The 19,651-nt window shown below is 38.4% G+C and overlaps 1 protein-coding gene across 5 annotated transcripts in view; it reads right to left on the bottom strand.

Annotated features, from left to right (window-relative positions):
- LOC135072942 (cytosolic carboxypeptidase 1-like) overlaps nucleotides 1-19,651 on the bottom strand; it is an 86,435-nt gene that overhangs the window by 798 nt on the left and 65,986 nt on the right. For all 5 annotated transcript variants that reach the window (XM_063966974.1, XM_063966956.1, XM_063966969.1 and 2 more), the window contains 4 exons: nucleotides 10,738-10,825; nucleotides 10,266-10,430; nucleotides 8,888-9,064; nucleotides 750-868 (listed from right to left, as the gene is read on the bottom strand). In XM_063966974.1, coding sequence (XP_063823044.1) covers nucleotides 750-868; nucleotides 8,888-9,064; nucleotides 10,266-10,430; nucleotides 10,738-10,825 — 549 coding nt within the window. The remainder of the gene's footprint in view (nucleotides 1-749; nucleotides 869-8,887; nucleotides 9,065-10,265; nucleotides 10,431-10,737; nucleotides 10,826-19,651) is intronic.

The raw sequence follows: 19,651 nt of genomic DNA, 5'->3' as shown, positions 1-19,651 counted from the left end.
GGATATTACTAAAATATAACAGTAAGCTAGCGATTCATTAAGCATAAAACAAATGTGTGGCTTGTTATCTACAGATATCTTATTAGTCGTCGAATGGCTATAGGTCTAATTAACAAAAGCTTAGCCAAATTATGTGCCACATGGTTTCAAACCACATAAAACTTGCCTGTCTGCTCCGAGGTCAACCAAACTAACTTCAATTATATTTCTGTTGAAAACATTTTACATTTAACATATTGTTCAACCTGAGGAAATATCAATCGCTCCTTACGAATGCAAAAAATAAAATATCAACTGAGTGCATGCTTATCTATCTATTATGACGTCTCAGTTTCATGTAAGTTGTTCACAAAATTTAATCGAATTATATCGAGATTTTCTTTCTACACCCTTCGTTCCCCCTGTGTTTCACATTAAACTAGGTTTCATCCTTTTTTATGGTGTGGCATTAGCACCTCATTCGATATTCTAGCGCCTAGAGCGTTTGTTCCACTCACCAATCCAGAGACGGCAATGATTTATCTACCTATCTATCATATTTAAAGCGACGACAATCATAAAGTCCGTATAATTAAACTGCTCCTAAATCACGGAATCAGTCAGTTAATGTTAAACTACTTTCGCAATGAGAGTAACATCAAAAAAAGTTCAGATGCTCTTCAGGAAATAGTCTTTGAAAGTCGGAGAAAAATCATAGCACTATTTTGAATATTTGTATAGCTTTTATAAAGAATATATTGTGTGCTTACCCGTTGAGATCTTTGGTAAGTTGTATGTCGACATTGGTGGCGGTGTCATTGAGGCCGTTGAGCGCCTCGCAGAAGTCGCTGCCGACGCTTTGTAGGTGCTGCGTGTTGAGGTGGAAGCCCTAGGCAATAACAATAAAATGTTACTAAATATTCAATAAATTACCTACAATAAATATTATGTTCGGGCAACGGTACCAAGCTAAATTGGTTATCTTATTAGTTGTATCAGCTACGTTAGAATAGCTACGATTATTGGGAAACAAAAATTTAGAGTGCTCAAAACTCAACAAGTTAACGACGCGTCGATTCTAAATTTATGCCCTGTTTTTGATAAATTCTATTTTTATTTGATTTGTGATCAATATTATTAGGTCAGTTAAATTTGAAAAACAAACCCTACAGTAACGTCAAACGCGTATTTCCATAAAAATCATGGAGATACAGTGTTTTAGCAGAACAAAACGGATCTCTACCGAATGGTGTTGTCCCATCTCCTTTTATAATCTTATGGATAATCTTTCGTTTCTATCTCCTGAACCTTAAATTATGAAACATAAAATAATACTTAGGTTATTCTGTCATCAAACAATAGACCTTTCAAGAAAGCTATAATAAAATAAAAGCTAATTGCAAATGCTTTCACTATAAAATGTTGCTTTAACATCGCGAACCGTAAATTATTATCATTCATTCCAGCCAATGATGCGATATTCATTTCCGACGTCGGCCGTAGTTCCTACGACTCGGGCGCAGGATTGATTGTCATGCACGACCACGAGTGTCGAGAGTGCATCCAAAACCTGCATAAAAGCTAGCTATAACTATTTAGTTAAGGGCCATAGATTATTTCGCACTACTCTGTGAAATGATTCACCATGGAGCGTTCCAACAAATAGGGTATTTTTATGTAAGTAGAGTTAATCACCGTCTCTTTGTTTATTCAGTGGGAATAATTCATAATTTCTTTGTGTGCCCACCATAAATCATGCATCATCGTCAAAGAGCAGCAATTTGTCGTAATGGTAATAATGACACATGAGCTTATTCGTGCAGCGCTCTTATTGTACTGCAATTCACATTTCGAGGAAAATAAAGCCTGCAAGGCAGAAAAAAGCAGTAAAAACGAAACAACTGTGTAGATACATACGTATTTAATTGCCTTTTCGTTCTAATAACATTCAAGCACGCCTTGGCGAGTTTTTGCGAAGTTGACATGCGCGGCAGACCGTTACATAGTCGGGAACTCGGGAGGAGCGTGTCGTTAAAGCACATCAACCGCACTTTTTTTGAAAATGTTTGACAGGAACTGGTCGCGATTGCGTGGAGGATTCATTAAAAGGAAAAATGCGCCTTTCCTAGTCGCCCGCGCAGGGGATACAGCGACCGCGAGCACGACCTAATCAGAGGATCTAATAGCGAGCACGCCTCATACACTTTTAGATGTATTAGCCTGGACGTTGGGACCTAAGTATCGTTATCATTAATCTCTGGATAAGCCGTCATTTCTAATTGGATAAGTGAGGTAGGACGCGTATCATTTATTAAACGACTTGAAAGTGACTGAATCCAATTACTATTTAAGTGACTTACATTGATTGGTTTTCAAAGTTAGAATTATACACTTACCTAACAAGAAAAAAGTGTAAGTTGCAGGCTGCCTATTAAAATGATTAAAGTTTATCAGTTAAATTGGCGTAGGATATAGGATACGGATATCTCAAGTGTTGGGATGGCGAGGCCGGTTTGCGTTTGGATCGAGATTGACGTGGAGATAAGATAGTTGGAGCGCTAATAATATAATTATACACACATAGGATTAAATTATTCTAAAGTAGCTACCTAATGCTGATCAGGGCCTAGATAAGCGTCATATTTTAAATCGAAGGCAGGATAGCCAGTATAGGCAATTTCAGGTTTTGTTCAGGAATTTTAAAATTACCCGTATACTTATACGACCAAAGAATATAATAATTTATTATTCGCAATCTTATTAATATTTATTATTTTCGTTATAGCTTCTACACGGGCGAGATTTAAGTAATATTCTGGTCACGAACAAGTCGTCTATTCTTGAAGAATGAAGGATGTTGAAATCTATTTTATTTAAAAGTTTAGTTCGGTAATAATAGGAACGATCTCTCGCATTACAGATGGATAAGAAAATTTCACGGTGAAAGGATAAGGCTCAGGGATAGAGATGCCGCCTTACGATACAATAATAGAAAGATTAGAAAGTCCAATCTAGAAATAAAAAACGTTCCGAAAAAGAATAAGGAATCCAAGGAGGACTTAATCGAGATGGTTTTGGGTTTATCTACCACTATTGGCGGTGACCTGCGTAAGGAAGACATCAAGGACATATACAGGGTGCGTGGAAAAAAGGAACCGCAGAACCCACCCATAGTACTTGAAACCTCTTCTACCATCGTAAAAACCAACATCTTAAAGTTGTGTAGAAACTTTAATGTAAAAACTAAGTCCAAAATATGCGCCAAACACTTGGGCCTACGTACCGCGGAGGACACGCCAGTGTTCGTATCGGAGCAGCTGACCCCCAGAGGGTCCCGATTGCACTTCCTCGCCAGGGACCTCGCCAAAACAAAACAATACAAGTACTGTTGGACCGCCTACGGTAAGGTATATGTTCGGAAATCAGATAACTCTCCAATAATAATGATAAAATCAGAGGCCCAAGTACATCAACTAATTAATATCTGACTAGTCCGCAATAACTATGTGATGTTATTTACAATACATAATTCAGTGATAGTAATAAGTGTATGTAATACCGTCTCTTTTCGATTGTTTATTATTTGTTTACAAATGTTGTTAACCACTTTGTGTATCATTCAGTTAGTTTATTATTATATTAAGATAACTGTATTCAACTATGAGCCATATGTTAAATCCTGCATAAACACACACACACATCTACACAATTACACACCCACACTTACATACAAACAAACATATTTTATTAGCCATTACATTCAGTCAGTAGTTCTGATAAGTATGATGAAAAATCGAGTATTTTATTTATATTTTAATAATGAATAATAACACAAATATTATAAGTGAAGTCGATCAATTAAATATCGCCAGATCTATATCTTGTAACCCTGATAACGTACTAAATTATTTACATATAAGAGAAAATGACTTTACCTTAGTTACACAAAATATTAGAAGTGTCTATTGTAACTTTAATGACTTTACGATCACGCTCGCGCAGTTAAATTTTAACCCAGACTTAATTATTTTGACCGAGTGTTGGCTCTGTGATCACAAACCTATTCCGATTATACCTAATTACATATCATACTCCACATCTCGTCACTTAAATAAAAGTGATGGTGTAATAGCATACATTAAAGATAATCTTACTGCCAAAGTAAATGAAATACATTTAGAAAACGCATCGGCTCTACAGATACAATTTCAGAGAAATACACTTACATTCTTAGCTATATACCGTTCGCCCTCCATCAGTAATGCGGATGGATTTATCACTTCGCTAAATAACCACCTTGATACATTAGTAAATCACACACAGTTAGTAATTACTGGAGATATAAATATAAATACCATACATAGAGAAGGTGAAAAAACTTCAGACCAAAGAAACAGATCTAATTATTTAGACATGTTAGGTATTCATGGTGTCCTTTTGGGACATAGTTTGCCTACTAGAGAATCTAATTGTCTAGATCACATTATGCTCAGAATAAACCGAAAAAAGGTAAACGCTCAAATCGCAGTCCTAAACACCACAATAACCGATCATGCTATGGTACTATTACACCTTTCCCACTCTAATACAGTGTGAGTCACGTTGAAGTGTACATATGAAAATAGATGAAACTAGACCTATTTTTATCGACAAAAAAGAAGTCAAAAAATTTTTGAGATTTTTTTTTAATTTTTTATAGAATTTTTTTTCTTCTAATTACTTATTGTAAAGAAAACGTAATAACTTTTAAACTAAGCGGTATATCGTGATAAAATAAAAACAGTAATAATGCTAAATAACAGGCGATACTAAAAAAATACATAAAATACACAAAAAAGGCCAAAAAATAATAAAAAATGATACTTTTTGAAAAAAATCTGCTTTTAAATTCGTGTTTTTTTGGTTATTTGATAAATTTCTCCAAAAAATGCCCCTATAACAGGTGGTTTTTATTACTTTGTATTATTCTCTATCGTATTATCTTTGTAAAACCAAAAATCGCATGTCTCAATCCCTATCACAACATTTGCTATGATCGTTTGAACTAAGCCTCTCCGGGCGCGCTATTCAACGCTTCCTTAACAACGAAACTGAAAATAGCTCTAGATTTGTAATTTAGATAAAGACAAGTTAAATTTTAAATAAAAACAAAAGATTTCGAAGTAAAATAAGCATTTTAGTTAAAAATAAAATTTTCTCTACCTGCAGCGGAGAATAATGTTGTGGCAAGCCTTTGTTCAAACGATCATTGCAAATGTTGTGATAGGGATAGAGACATGCGATTTTTGGTTTTACAAAGGTAATACGATAGAGAATAATACAAAGTAGTAAAAACCACCGGTTATGGGGGCATTTTTTGGAAAAATTTAACAAATAACCAAAAAAACACGAATTTAAAAGCAGTTTTTTTTCAAAAAGTGTCATTTTTTATTATTTGTTGGCCTTTTTTGTGTATTTTATGTATTTTTTTAGTATTGCCTGTTATTTAGCATTATTACTGTTTTTATTTTATCATGATATACCCCTTAGTTTAAAAGTTATTACGTTTTCTTTACAATAAGTAATTGGAAGAAAAAAAATTCTATAAAAAATAAAAAAAAAAATCTCAAAAAATTTTTGACCTCTTTTTTGTCGATAAAAATAGGTCTAGTTTCATCTATTTTCATATGTACACTTTAACGTGACTCACACTGTATACCAGAATCAAAATGTATAAAAACTAGAATGGTAACAAACTATGATAATGCCCTAAATGACTTAAGAAATAAAAACCTTGATGAACTGCTTTTATGTAATGACCCTGAATTGGTGACTGAGAGATTAATAAATACACTTTGCTTAACCCTAAAAGATAACACGAAAACTGTAAATATCCCCAAGAATAAACGAGTTATCAAGCCCTGGATAACCCCAGGTATTCTAAAATGCATTCAAAATAGAAATAATATGCAATTAAAACTTCGTAGTAATCCACATGATGAGATTCTCTTGATTACATTTAGACGATACCGTAATTTCTGCAATAATTTGATTAAAAAAATAAAACGTAACTATGAGCGACAACTATTGCAAGACTCCAAAAAGAACCCTAAAAGCCTTTGGCAAAATATACATGAAATTACAAATCTGAAAAAGGTAAAATCTGATCCAAAACTAATAAACATCAAATGTAATAAACATGAATCGGCTAATTTTGTTAATAATTATTTCAGTAATATTGGTAAAAATCTTGCGGATGCTATCAATGCGCCTGGATCTGTTCAACCTAAAATAGATCTCAATTTTCCCTCCCAGTCTTCTTCTTGTGTCTTTCTTGAGACTGACACGGATGAAGTTCACTCTATTCTAATGAGCCTTAAAACAAATAGCGCTCCAGGTCATGACAACGTACCTACAAAGTTCCTTAAACTTGCAAAGTCTGAAATCTTGCCCATAATTACCCACCTCACAAACCTTTGTTTTAATAAGGGCATTTTCCCATCTATACTTAAAGAATCGCTAGTTACACCGATATATAAGAGTGGCGATGAGGAAGACGTTAGCAACTACAGACCAATATCAGTCCTGCCGTCAATATCAAAAATTTTAGAAAAACTCATAAATAAAAGATTGCTAAATTACTTAAATAAATTTAACATCTTATCAGAGTCACAATTTGGATTTCGTACTGGTAAGTCTACTGAAGATGCCGTAGCAGCACTGACGTCTGTGGTTGCCGAAGGCCTTGATAACAAGAATAAATGTCTCGCGGTTTTCTTGGATCTAAAGAAGGCCTTCGATACAGTGTCCATTCCCATCCTTGAACAGAAACTGGAACATTTGGGAGTTCGAGGCACTCCCCTAAAACTTCTAAAGAGCTACCTAAACGATAGGTCACAAAAAACAAAGCTTGGTCAAACAGTGAGCAGAGTTGCTAGTATAAACTTCGGCGTTCCACAGGGAAGTGTCCTAGGACCGACCTTGTTTATAATCTATATTAATGATCTTTGTAATATGACAATACCAAACACCAAAATATTCTCGTATGCAGATGACACAGCCGTGGTTTTTACTGGGGACTCTTGGAATTGTGTGAAGAATCGGGCAGAGAAAGGTCTGGAGAAAATTAGTGTTTGGTTAAAAACAAATCTCCTCACGCTCAATACCTCGAAAACTAATTACATGTGTTTCTCAATCCATGATAGGTCTCAGCCTGACACAACTTTTAAAATCAAAATTCATAACTGTAATTTCTCTACCTCTATTCTAAATTGTGCTTGTCCTGAAATCATTAAGGTTAAATCGACTAGATACCTTGGGGTCATACTGGATCAAAAACTTAACTGGCATAACCATATTGAACTAGTCTCCAGTAGGCTGCGGAAACTGATTTGGATATTTAAAGAACTGAGACATATCGCGGATAAACAATTGTTAAAGGATATATACGTCGCTTTAGCACAGTCAGTCACAATATACTGTATTGCTTTATGGGGAGGTGCACTTAAGACAAAATTTCTGGAGGTCGAACGTGCCCAGAGGTCTTTGTTGAAGGTCATGTTTTTCAAGAAAAGGATATTTCCAACTCATACTTTATACGCTAATGCTGGCTTACTGACGGTTAGAAAGCTATATATACTTTATGCTATTTTAAGAAGACATCTTTCTATGGAGTTCTGCTCTAATAATGTAACAAAAAGAAGGAAAGATAAAGTGGCCCATATAACTAACGTACACACTCGATTTGCTCAATACCAATACTCGCATTTATCCTCACAAATTTACAATAAAATAAATAAAACTATTGAAATATACTCATTAACATATAGGGAGTGTAAAAGAATACTTACCGAATGGCTAAAATATCTGGATTATAATGAGACTGAAAATATATTGAAAATTCATACGTAACTTATTGAAATTTAGGCTAACTAAAATTTTAATAATATTTCATTATTTTCACACAAACACAAACACACACACATACATACACACACACACACACACACACACACACACACACACACACACACACACACACACACACACACACACACACACACACACACACATTCACACACATACACCACATTCACACATATTCACACACACACACACCACATACTTACTGTTACTTTATTTGGCTCACTAATTTAAATTATACTTTTAATCGAACATGTACTTAATTTAATTATTTAAGTTTTACATAGTCTCGATGTTTAACTTTAACTTTCATTTTTGTTTTTCTTTTGATTTGAAATGTTTACTGCACCCTACCAAGGTTTTTTACAATGCTATGCTATGGAAGAGCGGCTACCTCTGACACAGGTGCTTATGTACTTAATAGAGGAAGTCCACACCTAATTTGTAACCCTAAAATTGCAGCGAATAAATGTTTTATTATTTTATTATTTTATTATTTATTAATAATAATGAGCTATTTTCCCTGTTAAAGGCTATGAGGAATAGACGGTAACGAAGCATTTTCACTCCACGCGGCCATGGGCCATGGGCTACGGATCTACCAGTGTAGCATAGCGAATGACATAAATGTTTTATTGTACGATTTTCAAATTCAAATTTCTAATGCTGCGTTTACACTGCGCGGAAATTAGCCAAGTCAAGTAAAAAAAAACAGTGGAGTGGGGATGAATTATGAATGAATTTTATCCCCACTCCTCTGTTTTTTTGACTTGACTCGGCTAATTTCCGCATAGTGTAAAAGCAGCATAAAATATGCATACTAAGCTATTATTACTGTTAAATAATTTTTAGGGAAGGTTCTCGCGCGCTTAGTCACCTAGAGTCGAAACATTGCGTTATGTTATGTAGAGGCCACCAATTTCTAAGGGTTGGAAGATAGCTGCCCCGTTCTACCCCTTTACCCTAAGACACCAAGTCTTTGTGTTACAAGGTTTACACTGCTCACCTTGAAGGGTCCTCTATCGAAGCCGCAGAAGGAGGCTTCCATGGTGTAGGAGCGGGTGACACCCAGGTGTCGCCACACAGTCACGCGCGCCGTGCTCTCGCGCTCGCGCTCCACGCGGAACGAGCACGAACCCAGCGCGAACGCAGGAGAAATGCGGTGCATGAGAGCTGGCAACATCTAGAAAAACATTTTTAAAATTTATGTTGGTCAATATGACTGCGTATGTCTGAATACCGGTTGAAGATGTATGAGTATGAGATCGGACGTATATGGACGCAAAACACCGTTTCAACTTTATCAAACACCAATATTCTGGAGAGTGGACTTAACTTACAACTTCCATCCGAACGCTAATGTCTTCTTATCTTTATGGTAGCCTTTTATAACGGTCCATTTATTTTACTTGCGGATTTATGTGAGATAGCAAGTTTGTCGTATTGTAATTAGCCAGTTGTTTTTGCAATTCCTCAAGGAGTCGCAATGTACTAATAAGGTTGAGGACCTACAATTTCCGCATGATTAGAGTTCGCCTAATTAATTGTTAGGATGATTAATGAGTACTTGTATCCTCAAAACAAAAAACAAATATGAATAGTTATGTCGCAAACTTTAAATAATGAGAAGTAATAAGTTATGACCTATCTTATAAGAGACACTAACGAACGAATCTATGTGAAAACACTAATTAGTTTTAGTTCTATAAGAAAGGATGTATTTTTTATTGAGTAATTTAAGGTGCGAAAGTAATTTAGAAGTAAAAGTTTTATTTTCCCTTTTATATTTTTTGTGGGTAAAAGCTTACTCGTAAATAGAATCTGATGGGTTGGAGCTTTTTATACACTTGAGTGGTTCCTTCAGACCATTTATCATGAGTGCACAACATTGATTTCATTTATATTTTGCGGCAGATTGACAAAGGACCATTCGGCATCGGATTTTTATAGAATTCGATTTTGTGTGTTTCATTGGTGGTCAAATTTCTTTCTATAGGAGTTGCAGGGGGAAATAGTTGCGTAGTCTCCGTTAAATGTAAGAAAATCATCAACTGTTTTGAGAAAAATAAATATTTTCAATTTCTAATTGATCATCTGTTTTAAGGTCTACCGAAAGATTAACTGCATAAAAGTAATTGATGAACTGCTAAAAGGACTTCATCTGACATGACCAATAACACGTTAGGGTCCTCGCCCACGGCATTTCGTAAACGCGCGACAGCATCGCTACTAACGCGCGTTAGTCGCATTTGCAACGCACTACAGAACTGTTGCTAACACGCTACTAACGCTATAGCGGCGCGACTGCATCGCTAAAAAATGTCGCCGTGGGCGAGGGCCCTTACGAACATATCACTCGCCAGTGAATATGTCGTTCAACTCACGAGGTATTTGACCGGCTCGTCCTGCACGAGGCGGTCGTTGCTGCACCAGCTCTCGGCGGCCGCGCAGCCGTAGAAGAATACGTTCTTCTTGCGCGAGTGCCCGTGGTAGTCGCAGTACACCAGCGGCGGCTTTTTCCAAACGCGCACCAGGTACTCAATCAGGCCCTAAAATGGAAGAATATATCAAGGAATCTGCGAGATTTCAACAAAATCTTTGATATAGAGTTACTTAATTACAATGCAAAATCCAGCAGAAACCACTGATGTCTCTTACTGACTGTCTGACTCTGACTGAGTCGGCTGAAGAAATTCCTTGGATTGTAGGTGAAGCCAAAATGTTGGAAGTGCAATATCAGATTTGAAGAGAAACAAACAGACCTACCTACTGCTGTTTCTTTTCTACAAAATCATAATCGGTTCAATGCAACGATTTTCTGTAGGTAACTGTGTATTGAATTGTTCAGAATATTACCTTAGTATGGTAAATAGACGGATGCAAAACGGGACTCGGCTTACACCATCGTCTATTCAAATCTTCATTAGTCAGGCCGCATCGATGACTGCAACAAGATATAACGCTTTATAAGCCGAGATAACCAGGAAACTCTAAAGCGACACAGGTTTATCGTCGTACGGTGCCCAGGAACGTGCGTCGAGATGACATGTCTGCAGGTCGAGAGTCAGTTATCGTCATCTTAATAGCAGTATATTGGACGCGTAGAGGCATAGGACGCGTTAATTTACAACTTAATACGCAGGAGTTTGTAGCGGTTGTTTGGTTAGATGGGCGACGCGGCCGCTTCGATCGAGGGCTATTTCGGTGCCTTTATAAAATGATAATTGATTCATTCGCATTCGCTTATACGCTCGCCGCTCGACAGAGAGCTGCGCAGGCACAGTTTAATATGACAAGCTATTAAACGCAATGAATGGCTGGCCACGTCGGAATTTCGCGAGTGCGTGAGAGACGAGGGCAGCACGCGCCTGAGCTGGTACCTTGATCGTCGCCTCTTCCGTTCCTGACCAATTATAATTACACTGTGTATTCATTGTATTATTGCATATTATACACTGTCATAACAATGATAATGAAAATTTTATTACCTATTCATACAACTCTAAAGTATTGTTTAATGGAACAACAACAAACTTTACAATTTTCGAAAAAATATGAAACTTAATAACATAATAAGAAACTGCTAGATGCCTTTTAATTTATATTTATAAGCCGAAAACACTAATTTTCCAGTAAAGCTTTTTCTCAATAATTGAGAAGCTGAATTATTCAGCCCTGTTGCTAATTTCTACTTGAATTTCAGCTGTCCCTATGTGAAAAGTTATTTACTGTAGAGTCTGAGTGAATGGTGTCCTTTCGCTGGTGTACATAAACTTATATTAATTCTAAAGGCATATTACATTATGCTCTATCCCTATGTTATTTAATGTTTATGACGAGAATCCTCAGCCTTTAAAGTTCCACGAATGCTGCCGTAGAAGCCGTGTCGATTAAGAGAGAACAACGTCTCGAATTGTGTCATTATTTACAGCTAGGCAAACTTGACTGCGTCTGCAATCTACGACAATTCACTGCAGCTCTCCCGTTATTAAAGGGCAATTCTTATAGTGTACGTGCTTCTGACATAATCGCATTCAGCCAGATACGTAACGGACAAAGAAAGCACTTAGTGATTCAACTGTAAATACCTATATAGGCCAATGTTAACCTTATTCGCTACTGTCGTGACCATTAAACTACAGAACCGAAAATATAATAATACCAAAAAATACTCGCCCAGCGACTTCCCGAGTTCCTGAGAAGTGATTCGTTTAAATTCACACCTCAGAGATCTCGATAACAGAAAACGAGGCGGTTGTATCGACAAATTATTCCAGAGATAAGGGCCGGCGTTTTTTGCGGACACTTTAATACGGACCATACAATTTCAGTGGAATTTAATAATTCGTATGATTCAAAGTTTGCTTGTTGCGTCTCGGACTATTCGCAGTTCTGCGAAATGGTCCTGGTGTGCATTTTTTCCTGGAGTAGTTGGTCGTCCGTCCAATTAGGAGTGGTTCAGTGGAGACACATCATTAGCGGACAGGAGCGGCGGGCGAGGCGCGGGCGCGGCCGGCGCGCGTCGGCCCTGCCGCGGCCTTCGCCTGCCGACCGGTTGCGCATCTTTTACTCTAATCAGGGAAAAAAATAAGCACTGGCCGCATGCGCGAACGAAAGCGAACAAGCGAGAAGCTGCACACCGTCCGCCGTGTTTTATGGTGGATTGTTGCGGTACCAGAGCAACTACCAGGGCTGATGCATATTTTTAATGCTCACATGCTCTTCAAACCAGCATGGCAACTTTTAGTTGCTAACAAAAACACTTCCCTTTGAAAACAACTCCGATGATGATGGGTTTCTTCATAATATTGGCTAAACATTGCTAATTACAAAACATCAATGTAGAGTATGGTAAAATTATGATATAATTATAACCTAATCTCGCAAAAAGTGTTCAGGTTAAATGATCACCCGTCTCCGAGGAGGTCATTACTAGTACATCAGTCGTTTTTACTATAGAGCATAAATCAATAGGGGTAATTATGTAAATTGAACGATAATAGTGCGCAAAAACTGGAGAGTCGTAGCCCTAGGAGGGTTGTAGTGACGACCGCGGAGCGCGGCTGGTTCAAGGGTCCGGCGCTATTTATAGCCCGCGCAGCGATGCTATCGGGTCCGTCCATGCCACGGCCTCGCTCGATCTTTACCCGCCCTCAATGCACCCCTCGCATAACGTTCAGCCAGTAAAATAGACCAAAGAAACGACCATTTTATATTTATTCCACCTATTTATAACATATGTCCATTGTTTCTACCTTGGCTGGAATTCATAGCCGACGGGCAATTCCAGTCTTCTTTTGAGGCCGTCTCTACATTATTGATCAAATTGCACGTTGATAAATACGATGCTTTTATGCGTCTGGAAGAAAATTATGTTGGGACAGTGCATAATATTTTATCGGTGGCATATAGCCAGCAGTATTCGTAGGTGGTGGTACGGCGCGGCTGGCACACGTCACGCTAATCCGTATTCTGCGCGCGGAGGCTGCTTCCTGCGGACCGCACTCGGAGAGCATTTCAAACTGTATCCTCGATAGTTCGTATTCAATCGCACGCGGCTCTATGCATCTTTATCATTGCTTTAGTTAGAAAAGATAGCCGACATCAAGAGCCGAGTGTTGAGTTAGGGAATCGGAGTTAGACAATGACGCCAGGTTTCGCCAACCGTCGCCGGTGACTCGGCATCCGAGCTGACGCACCGGACACAGAAGAGTTATTTACGATAGTCGCGAGACAATCGGCCGGTCGCCGAGCTTATCCGGTGCCACCGCGACAATAACATGACGTGCCTGTCTTTATTAAATATCGTCCTTTGGAATTAACACACGTGCCTAGGTTGTATTTATAGCGTTGCTGAATCATGCGCCGTGAATGGCAGTCGGTTGTACTTAAAACGTGGTTCGTATGTGCGTATTTGCAGTTTATTAAGTCTTAATGTCGCTTTCGTTGCCATATTGAAAGGGTGTTTTTATAGAGTACTGGAAAAGCTGGCGTTTTAACGTTATGGTAGCTGAGGTAACGGGGTAAGGTGCTTTAATTGACTGTTTAGTAGGCGCCGGCAGATGCGGGGCAGTTCGCCATGGGCCGGTTCAATGACACGAGCCTCGTCTCCGCGGCTGTCTTGCTTGAGGTAGGAATGCTGCCACCGTTTTCCACTGAACAGTTGAGGCATTAAAGCGAGGACATTTTAATTTCTTCCACTATTCAGCTTTAATTTCTCCGAGTATGTAAAGGGACTGAACTCGTAAAACAGATGCTGATGCTTTGACAAGTTACTACGTCTAGGATCTTTGTAATTAGAAGGTAGCAGGTAAATTACGATCGCGGGATGGCGGCGTAACCGCGTAACATTTTCATGGCAGATTTAACCGTGAGTCGCTGGAGACAAATGGGAGCAACATTAGTGACTCAGCCAAAGTAACTCTGTAATAGTAAAATGGCAGTTATTACGAAAATGTTATAATATGGTATGGTAAGAAGCACTTTATGTCTTCCCGTTTATGTGCGCCTCATTTAACAGTTATGCACCTACGATTACGAAGTGTGATTTTCTGCACCAACTACGCGGCATTCTTACATTCTTAGTTACTTTTAGAGACGGCTTTTTGGAAAAAAAAAGAGTTTAGCGATATTTTTTTTAGTGGAGAGGATTAAAAGTTAATTTCACGGTGTGAGCGGTCGTGGTCGTGCGGTGCGCGGCGACAATGACGGGTAAACAAACAAATGGCACGCGAGGGCGGAAGCGGGCGCGGGCGCGGAAGCGGGTCAAGCTTTTTATATTTCCAATACTTTCGTCGCTTCGCGGTTTTTTAAGGAATTTATTTCGTGATATATAGACGTGTTGCAAACCCTCATGTTATGTTTTCATAGCCTAGATAACACATCAAATAGATAGTCATTTGTTGATTTCAAAGAAACGAATAATCGAATTATACAGCAAATTGAAAATCTCTGATAATAGAGTTATCATTTTCAGAGATAGTTTGAAAAAGTTTCAGAAGTGTTTTTGAATTAGTACTGCTTAATTCGTTCCTAGCAGTTTTAATTTGTTTGAATTAAATATATTCACTATTAAGAGTGGCATAATGAAACAGATTTTTATTACTAGTTTGTTTGTAAGTATTAAAGGAAATAAAAACACAAAAATTGGGAGCCAGATCTGGCGAGCATCGTATATGGCTCGAAGTGCAATATTTACATAATCGCCGGAACCGGGCGTCCTTGGATCAATACTTTGCTCCTCTGATGTATCAATTTAATGGAATACCTCTTGCGTCGCATTGTTTTTGTTTCGCGTGCAGTTGGGCCGCAGGTTCAAGTTCAGCGGGGACGGCGATGACTCGGCGGCGGGTGTCGTTGACTCCGAGTCACTCGTCTATTACAGTGATGCAAGAGGTAGAGCGTGAACTATTCGCACGAGTCCGGTGTTCTTTGTTGGCGGAGATGCAGCTTACGGCGCGGGCGCAGGCGACAGCGCAGCGCCCGCTATTATGAGCCTCGCCATCGTAATTCATTAGCGGACTCTGTTCGCCTCACTTTATTTATGGCGGCTTAGGTTTTGTCTGTGGCCACTCTCGTTTGTGCTTTCAATGTTGCAGCTGCTTAATGGTTATACGAGTGTGGAATAATAAGGACATCTGAATAGGATGTCCGAGGTCAAGGTTTTCGTCTTACAAAGTTCTTTTCGACAGCTTTTTCCAGTTTACTCTTTTCATTTGTGATCTGTTGTCATAAATGTTTTTAATGTTTAGAATGTATTCAGCGTTGTAAAGCCTACTCGGAGAAGTGCTGGGCACTTGTAAACTCGTTTGTTTAGTATTGAGAATATAATTATTGTGCTACATATGGCGATACATTGATTCCTATAAGTCCGACGAGCACAAGAATGTTTAGCGTGCCTGATCAGGTTTCTCAACTCATTTCTTTAGTAAACTTGTCTAATTACCTACGCTACATGTCTATATCTACTTACTCACATATCCGCCTTTACGACGCTAGGGTAACAAGTAATAAAAAAAATATAATTATAGTTTAATGGCTTTTGCATTATCATGAAGGATGTTTTATACATTAAACTAAAAGGGATATTTAACCCCTTTGCGATATTTATCAGCAACATTTTTTTCCGATATTGAAAATTATTTCTTTGTTTTCCATTTTTCATGTCGTTTTAAGACTTTCACGCATGCGGAGTTACGGGCAAAAGTTAGTCAAAACTTCTTTGAAGCTAATCGTTAATTTCAAAAGTTTACGATTGTAGCATTTTTATTATGACCATTGTGGAACTTTTCACTAATCGTAGTCTATTTTTGACGTTGTTCTTGTGGGGTTGATTGAGGTTAAAAAATTTCGCTTAGCATTTAAATAAAGTCGGCTCAAGTTCGCACGGTGTTATTTCTCTGCGGATTGATGAGTGGGTAGTGTCAGACCGCGGGAACCTATAACGTGATTTCCCGGAAGGTTCTGGGTTAGGTTTAATTGCTGGGCGTGCGATCACATCCTTGAAACATCTCAGGTGATATTCTGCACTTCGAGCGATTAATATACGAACGTGTTCGTGCATATTTTCAGTTTACATCCGACCGTTAGGAAATTGCCTTTCTAATAAATGCCAAATTGTGTGCCATTGCTTACATACATCCCGTATGACGGAATAGTATCCCACGTAGACAAGGGACAGTTATGGCGAGTTATTAGGCTCGGATGGTTCGGAAGGCGTGGGTGATTGCGCCGGCGCACACAATCCCGAGGGAATCCGGAAGCGGATTGAGTGCAACTAATTGTGCAATCGAGCTTTAGCTACGCCGCTCGGCTTCGCTGCACAATCCTCTGAGAACTAATGACGACTCAAGATTCCCAGTTTCATTTTTTACCTTTTTCAATTGAAAAATACTTATCCCATTAAGTACAAATTGTTTTTTTAATTTATTTGCAACTTCATAGCACAGGAATTTCACAAAAGGCTAGCAAATTAAGGGTTTAAAGCATTATCTTTTACTGAAATTTCAGGCCCAGCTATGAACAGAGAGCGCAAGTATAAAATAATGCACCTATTTAAAAATAAATCGTATGAACAATATATCTTTGACGAAGTCTGGTTATGAATTGCTAATTGATTACTTATTTTCAGTGGATTTACGGGGGATAGAGATAGAGATGTGTCTCATTGAATGAATCCAAAATCAAAATGCATGCGTCAACCAGAAAGAACCATGTGCATCGAAGACGCCTGTTTCCGATTGGAAACCAATAACAGTGCCCTTTATATCGGCATTCTGTAAGTTATGCAAACACGAGTTGAACCATGTCAATGTTGTCCGAGTCAACACAGATAACAAAGAACCGCACAACTGGTTGCTAAACACAATGCTTAAACAAAACACTTGTATAGGGATATTTTTTCTTCGGCCCTCAAATATAAAAAGGGAGTATGCCCTCTACAGAGTGTGGAATAAAAGTGTTAATAGTGTGGCAGGGGGCGGGCCGGTCGTGAGAAAGCTGCGATCGCCGCCGCAGATGAGCCATTGAGATTGGTTTTATGATATTTCAAAATCACGCTCATAACTAACCTTGAACCTGTGGGAAGGAAATCACACCTCCGCACAACAATTATAATGGCTTTTGTCGATTATTTCCTGCTCTCTATACAATGGTCGATCGATTTACGACACTATGTTGCACGTTGCAGCCAAAGACTGCATACACGGCTTAAGTCCTGTGTCCTGTATTAAGAACGTGTATAAAATTAAGATACAGCCGATAATGTTATTTTTATACAAATAAACAGCATATTTATTGCACACGTATAATAAAAATAATAGTTGACCTGCCTAGCTCTAGGCAAGCGTGTATGTACTTTCGCAGGCTGCGTATTATTTTAATGAGGATAATTTTCTAGAGTGGTGCTTAATTGTTTCATTTAGTAAATAATTTAGCTTTTCTAACCACTGGTACTTCTATTTAGATGCACCACCTTTAGCTCTCAGGAGAAAATGTTTATGGCGTCGAATGATTAGAGAATGTCTGAACAACGCCAATGACCTTTTATTTAATGCTAATTAGTGTACTGACATCAAATTAACGGTGTAATAACTACTTCAGTGGTCATTATCACACAGCCCATATAAGAGGGAAATTCTCACGCTATTTAATGGACGTAATAAGCGCGTATAATACAACCATTATTTTCATATTTTTCATAAATTGGCAAATTGATTCCGGCAGTATTATCACAGGGATCGTGGAGATTGCACGTTAGTGTTGAAAATACTGATTTTGCTAAACATATACGTGATGAGTGGTTGTCGGCTGGACACGGGGAAAATTATAGGGGAACAAGGCAGTCCGCGCCGGAGTCCCTGGTCCCGACACCTCGCGAGCGGCGCGGGCGCAGCGGCCGCGTCGGCGGCGCCATTATAACGGGACCCACCCCCCCAGTGCGCCCAGACTAGGGCGTAATTGCTTAAACACATAACCACCGGCGGCGGCCGGCCGGGGAGAATCAATAACATTCCCGTATCGGCGACGATCGAAACTATTAGCTGCTCGTGTTCAGCTCGACAATGACAGTGATGAATCGATTGCACAAGACATTTATTTCTGTAGGAAAGTTCCTCATATTTTACAAACGGCCGTATATTGAAAACTTTACAGCATTCAATCTATCCTATACAGTGGCATAATTGCTACGACGATTAAACTTAATGCCTCTGAAACCGCTATTGCTACGATTGCATTTTTGCACATTTACGTTGGAAGTATGCAAGATAATGAAATGCACGAATAGCCAATAAGAAGGGAAATGTAAGAGAGATTTTATGGAAAGCTTAATTGTAAAGTTTTGAGCTTAAAGTTCAAGTTACAAAGCCCATAGTTGAATCAATGAACCAAATCTCCTAGAAGTCATCATTAACAGTCAAGATATTGAATAAATAGAATGGTCACGCCTGTGACTCAGCCAGAAAACCATTTCCCAGGAAGATGAAATACAACGGTTTCCAAAACGGCCAAAACATCGTGAAGTCTGATGGGCGCAAAATATTTACAGTTATAAACACGAACTGTCATTGAAAATTATGGTATTTCGGCGATTACCACCGTTGCCGCCGAAAATGTACTCGCTAAAACAAGATATTTACATTTCATTTGCACGGTTCATTACTATCTCTACCTGTAATCACTGTATTTTACATAAAGTGCGCTAATCTAAAAACGCGGCAAAGCAATATTTTAGGAATGTTTAAGATATCCGACGGATATTCTGAACGATATTCAGTCCATTAAAAGTTATAGCAAACATAAACAGGTAGATAGAGCTAGCGTCCCGCTCTGCCTGCAACCACAACAGTCCTCTGGCTACGTAGCGTCGGTGGGAATTCTCTCATCTAGGAAGTTGGAAATCTAACATTTTTCTTTTTTTTTTTCTTTACTACGCATGAAATGTTTAATTGGAAATCTGCTCTGATAAATGAGACCTGTTTTTCGAGTTCACAGACTGTAAGATTAAACTTTCCAACGATTAATATTACTTGACCGTAAATGTCTATCAGGCTGTATCACTTTTGTTTGTAATTTAATTCGCATGAACGTGTCACGTGCGCAAAAAAATAATTCCACTATTTCTTACTTTAAATACCGAATTTCTGAATGACTCGTTCCGAATAACTCGCTAAGTTTTGAAGTGGTCCTTTACTTTTCAAAAAACTCGATCTTGCAATAATCATTGGAATGTTCTCTGCGGATTCGCACAAAAAGAGAAGTTCCTAAACGG

The sequence above is a fragment of the Ostrinia nubilalis genome, chromosome 1, assembly GCF_963855985.1.
Source record: "Ostrinia nubilalis chromosome 1, ilOstNubi1.1, whole genome shotgun sequence".
Classification (NCBI taxonomy): domain Eukaryota; kingdom Metazoa; phylum Arthropoda; class Insecta; order Lepidoptera; family Crambidae; genus Ostrinia; species Ostrinia nubilalis.
Note: the sequence above shows the minus strand (reverse complement) of the source record. Positions and strands in the feature narration are given on the sequence as shown.